We start from the raw sequence: 6,000 nt of genomic DNA, 5'->3' as shown, positions 1-6,000 counted from the left end.
GCAGCGGGGGGCGATGGCGATGATTCGCTGTACCCGATCGCGGTGTTAATCGATGAGCTCCGCAATGAGGACGTGCAGGTACTGGGCTCGTCCGGGCGGCTGAGGCGGGCCTGGCCGGGCGCGTGACTGGGAAGGCCGGCGCCGCCGGAGGGGAGGCCCAGGCATTCAAAGGTCCCGGCTCGGAGACCACCCTTGACTGGAGGGGCGCGGACGTGGGAAGATCGGAGAGAGGTTGTGGGGTCACTGCCCGACCCTCGGGACCTCCAGCACCCTCTCCCCCGACCCCCGGAGACGCGTCGGCCCAGCGCCCGACGCCGCCCGGGCGGTTGTTGGAGAACCGGCTCCCGGCCGGCTGCCTCTTCCGGGCCGTGCGGTGGGGAACGCCGGGCCGCCGTGCTCGCTGGTGGGCGGGCGAGTCCGGGCGTGGGGGTGTCCCCGAGCGGCTACGGGGCGCCGGGTGCCTGGGCGCCCTTTGAAGTGCTGGCGAACTGAGCGCCCTCCTCCCCGCCCGGCTGGAAACTGGTCGGGCTGGTTGGTTCGAGCCAGGGCCGGGTGGCTGATTGACCCAGGGGAGCCGGTGCCCCGTGGCGGAGCCTCCCTGGGAAGGGCCTGGAACATTTACCCCCGCCGGAGCCCCCGCTCCTTTAAAAGTTCACTTCACTTCCTGGCTTTTGTCTTCTCTTTCACTCACCTCTCGGCTGGGCCTTTCTGGCCGCTGCTCCCCGGAAATGCTTCTCTGGCTGGGTTCACACTCTTGCTCCCCGGCTTTCCCTAGGGGATCAAATCGCCAGGGTTGCCACTTTCTCACCAGTGAGCTCCTTGTACTCCCCTGTTTACAATCTCCATTTGGCATTTTCGTTCAGATAGCAACTGTTGCTTTAGTTGGTATCATCACTTTTCTTTTTTAAAGCTCCGTCTCAACAGTATTAAGAAGTTATCAACGATCGCTCTTGCACTTGGAGTAGAAAGAACTAGAACTGAGCTGCTACCATTCCTTACTGGTACGTGAATCTTCCTTTAAAGGGTGTGTGTGTGTGTGTGTGTGTTGAAAGGCATTTTCCATTGGCTTTTCAAAGCTTTGACTTTTCTTAGGGTTTGTTATTTTTTTTAAAGTATATTGTATTTTTGAATTATTACTGAATCCAGATAGTGTTATTGAATCCAGACATATTCAGATTATAACTAATAGGAAAGTAGTTGAAACAGGTGGGAGTACTAAGTCCAGATTCACTTTGTAAAACAGTGTTAGGGAGACTGGCTTGAGAAGGCAGAGAAACCCTGGGAGGATGGTGGCTTGGTCATCTTAAAAAGGGAAACGGAACACTCATGGTCATGAAGTTTACTCTGACTTGGAATGACTCTGTGGAGGAGAGAACTCACTGCCCATCTGGTTCCAAGGCTGTGTTCTTCCATTACAGTAGTACATGGCCACATCTGTTCCCCAAGGAGTGACTGGGGTGGGGGTGGGGGTGGCGTGTCAGAACTGGAAGCTGTGGTTAATGGCCAGGTGCTTAACCACCGCATCACCAGGGCGCCCTGTTTGTTGTGTACTGACTGTTTCATCATGTGTGCCCAGCTCTGGACAGCTTTCCTTGTTGATGAGTTCCATGTTGTCTTGTGCAGACACCATCTACGATGAAGATGAGGTACTGCTAGCTCTGGCTGAGCAGCTGGGAAACTTCACTGGCCTTGTGGGAGGTCCTGACTTTGCCCACTGTCTGCTGGTAAGTACTTTGCTGCTGCCTCCCCTCTGGTCAGACTTTTAAAGTGCCTGAATGCTGCACTGTGTGGCCGTAGTCCCAGGGCAGCACTCTGTGTGCGTCGTCTAGTAGGAAATTTAGATCATGATCTTTATATGGGTAGACAGTCATAATGGTAGCCATTAAGAGGACAAATAATGTAGGCATTCTGGACTCAATTAACATTTTCTTTTTCTTCTCACTATTAACACAATAATCCTTTCTTGCCTCTACAAACCTAATAGTTTACAGAAGTGATGAGAAAAAGGACTTTTTGAAAGAAGCCTAATTGTGTGTTCATTTTCAGGAGCCCTGATGCCATGGTGGGTTATGAGTTGGGCTGCTAACCAAAAGGTCAGTGGTTCGAAGCCACCAGCCATTTTGAGGGAGAAAGAGGAGGCTTTTCACTCAGATAGAGAGTGACCAGTCTCTGAAACCCGCAGGGGCAGTTCTGCCCTGTCTTACTCAGTGGCCATGCGTCAGCATCGACTGGATGGCAATGAGTTTGAGGTTTTGTTTTTCTTTTTGTTGTGATAAACTACACAGAGCATAAACGTCCACTCTTTTGACCATTTAAAGCAGTGCAATTCTGTGATCAGTGATACATGCCACTCACAGTGCTTTGCAACCGAGTCCTCTAGTTCCGGAGCCTTTTCATTAGCCCCAATGGAAACCCCATTCTCATGAGGACACATGCTCTCTTCTCTTCTCTTCCCAGCTCCCTCCTGATCGCTGTTAATCTGCTTTTTATGGATTTGCCTCATCTGGATATTTTATTTATTTATTCAATTCTGGGTATTTTATAGAAGTAGAATCATACAATATGTAGTGTTTTGTGACTGGCTTCTCTGACTTAAAAAAACCCCATGATGTTTCCAAGGTTGATTTGTGCTGTAGGTATTAGTACTGCATTCCTTAGGGCCACCATCGCATCCTGTTCTATGGCTATAAGGCACATTTTGTTTCTCCATCACTTGATGAAAGTTTGCGTTGTTTCTATCTCGGGACTGTTGACAGTCCTGCTGCTATGAACTTTCATGTACAAGTTACCGTTTGAACACCTGTTTTCAGTTCTTTGAGGTATGTGCTTGGGAGGGTTGCTGTATAGTTTTATGTGTAATGATTTGAGGAACGACCAAGCCTTGCCGTGGCAGCTGCTACCATCGTACATTCCTATCGGCGACAGGCCAGGGTTTTACTTCCTCTCTTCTCTCCACACGCCTTCTTTTCTTTTTTTTTTTAATAGCTATCCTATTAGATGCAATGTATATACTGTAATTTTGATTTGCAATTCTTGATTATTTTCCTTCCCCTGGATTTAGAAGTTGTAATTATCATCTACGTCATTGTTTTGGAAATGTTCCATAAGTTTTTTGTTTTTAATTGTTAGTGTAATATTTGCCCTGAGTTACTTTATAAACTTGATGAGTTCCTTCAATTTAGTTGACCACTGTGAGTGCTTACTGTATCCTGCATTGAAACTATAGTGTTAACACTAAAGAAGACCAACGGGAATGGAATGAGGTCTCTGTTTTCTGTGCTTATTTGTCAACAAGTAATTACTGTACAGTGATAAGTGGAACAATAGAAGCATGTAGAAATGCCCCACATAACAGAGGACAAACAAATCAGGTGATCAAGGATGGCTGCAGGAAACTACATGGGGCCATATCTGACCACCTGCGGCTTCTCTGTTGCTAGGAAGCAAGCATCAGACAAGCCTCCACCCTCCATTTCCCTCATTCCCCTCATTCTTTCATTCCCTGCATCTAATCTGTTACTTATTCTGACACCAGTCATTCCACCCACTTGTATGCTGGGGTCAATAATTCATTGCCGCAGCCACATAAAACTCACCGATACAGCTCACAGTGGGTATTTGTTTTTTTGTTTTTTTAGGAAAGTTAATAAGTAACCGCAGGTCTAGATCAGTAAGCAGTAAGGATACAGTCATTGGTCCCCAGCAACACCTCTTCAGTCCTCAGCCTCTCAACCATGTGGCCTCTTGGCTTCTGCATCTGTGGGCCAGGAAGCCTGCCTGTCTCTGTCGCACAGTCTCATCACGGCTCCTTTGTTCTGTCTAATGCCTTCCTTGCCCCATCTCCTTTACTCTGTCCCACAGTCTCCAGGACACAGCCTTTGGCACGTCTGGTCTAGGCCACTTCAGACAGAGGTCTTGAACATGCCTTTCTGATGGTCCTGGGAATTCTCTCTCTGCTCCTGCGTCAAAGATTGGCTCATTCTTATAGCCCAAACTGATTAGTTACACATGCCTGCCTTGCATAGTCCCACCCAGTCATTTGGTGGGAGTTAGAGAGACATGAATTCAAAAACCACATTATGACATTTCACTTCACCACAAAGACACAGAGAGATGATGTCTGAACTAGGTTTTGAAGGACGACAAGGAATTCAGTATTTGGGCAAGGCAGGGAAGAAGTGTTTCAAGGCTTTAAATACATTGTGAAGATTCAAAAATCTTCATGATGCTGGCTCTTGCAATTTCTGCCTTCACCTCTGACCTTTTTTGAAGTCCATACGACCTTTTTATGACCTCAATAAGTTCATGGGGAAATGGGATGAAAAGATAAATGGAATGTTTCCCCCAACTTTTTGAAGTCCCCCTGGTCTAGCCAGCTCCATTGATTTTCCTACATGATGTCAGACAGACATTTCAAATTCAAGTGCTTAGAACTCAATCTACTTTCTGAAACTTACCTCTCATTTTGGTTGTCTCCTGCGCCATCACACAAGCTGAAGCCCAGAAGACATTCTTGAATCCCCTTTCTCTCGTTCCCCACATCTAATCCATTAATAACTCCTACAACAGTGTTGTCTTTGCTATTTTGTCATCCAGTCCCAAGTGTAAGTCAGAGCTGTGACCTTGGAAGGCAGTTTGCCAGCCCGCCCAGGCCCCTCTTCTGAGGGACCTATCTAGGTTTGAACTGCTAACCTCTGGGTAATAATTTATGTCCCTGGGATTCCTGGTAACTCCTGTGGTTGTGAGTCAAAGCCTTTGAGCGGATTCTGACTCCTCGAGACCCCACATGACAGTAGAACTACCCCATTTGGTTTTTGTGATAACTTTTATATCATTTTTATAGAAACTGAATGCCAGGTCTCTTCTGTAGGCAGCTGGGTGGGGTGAACCCCCAATATTTTGGTTAACAGCTGAGCACTTAAGCTTTGTGTCACCGGAGTGTAGTAATTCCTGTAGGTTCTACTCCAGGAGCCCTGGTGGAATAGGGCGTTGGGAATTGCGCTGCAAAGTCAGTGGTTCAAAACCACCAGCCCCTGCATGGAATGAAGCTGGGGCTTTCTAAACCTGAAAACTCACAGGGGCTGTTGTACCCTGTCTGATAGACTCATGAGGTGGCATTGACTTGATGAGAGTGAGTAGGTTCTGATTGTATTCCAAATCCGCCCATTTTGCTCCACCCATTGGTACTGTCACCTTGGATCAGCCACCTTGGTGTTTCCTCTACTTTAGTACATAGTATCTTCATTAGCTTCCTTCTACTCCGGGCTCTCCCCGACTGAGTTCACCTTCACCCAGCAGCTGGATCACTCTGTTGTTATTCTTACAAAAGCCAAACTTTGTGCCTTCCTATACAAGAGCCTTCAGAGTCTTCCTCCCCGACGTAAGCTTTGCTCTTTTATCCTAACATCATTCCATTCTTCTCGGCCTTCTTAGTCTGTGAATAAGCTGAGCGCTTGTCCAGAGGACCTTGGCCCTAGGGATTGCTCTAATTAAATGCTCATTCGGGCTTCTGTGATCTGATTTAACATCCGATGGGAAATGGCCTCCTCGTCACTGCCTGTGACCCTCATCCTGTTGCGTTCTCTAGAATGTTTCTCATCTTCCAAGTGTATTCTTGGTTCGCTGTTTTTCTCCGCTAGAGTTCAAGCGCCACCAGAGCAGGGAGCTTCATCAGCCTTGTTTACTTTTGTTCAGGGCCTGGAATACAGCAATTGTTTATTATCCCAAGAATAATGTCTCTAGAGGCTTGGACGCGTCAAAGGGACTGGTTTCAGACTGCTAGAGTGTAAAGTGTGAGGGGTAGAATAAGGAAGCCTGGTGGTCTGGGGGCAGGACAGAAAGTCTGGAGAAGTAGGCAGAGGTCTGATCCAGAGAGTATTCATATGCACTTCTTGGAGAGGGGGGTTTGTAATAGTAATAAGATTAGCCAGTGATGGCTTCAAGTGGGAGGGCCCAGGGCAGAAGACCCAAATCAAAATTCGCTGCCATTGAATCATTCAG

The 6,000-nt window shown here is 47.6% G+C and overlaps 1 protein-coding gene across 1 annotated transcript in view; it reads left to right on the top strand.

Moving 5' to 3' along the window:
• PPP2R1B (protein phosphatase 2 scaffold subunit Abeta) overlaps positions 1-6,000 on the top strand; it is a 49,612-nt gene that overhangs the window by 25,036 nt on the left and 18,576 nt on the right. The window contains exons 2-4 of the mRNA XM_004708975.2: positions 5-78; positions 911-1,001; positions 1,624-1,724. Coding sequence (XP_004709032.2) covers positions 5-78; positions 911-1,001; positions 1,624-1,724 — 266 coding nt within the window. The remainder of the gene's footprint in view (positions 1-4; positions 79-910; positions 1,002-1,623; positions 1,725-6,000) is intronic.

Source organism: Echinops telfairi, unplaced genomic scaffold (assembly GCF_000313985.2).
Source record: "Echinops telfairi isolate 266 unplaced genomic scaffold, ASM31398v2 ScPeMD7_7421;HRSCAF=8459, whole genome shotgun sequence".
Lineage (NCBI taxonomy): Eukaryota > Metazoa > Chordata > Mammalia > Afrosoricida > Tenrecidae > Echinops > Echinops telfairi.
Note: the sequence above shows the minus strand (reverse complement) of the source record. Positions and strands in the feature narration are given on the sequence as shown.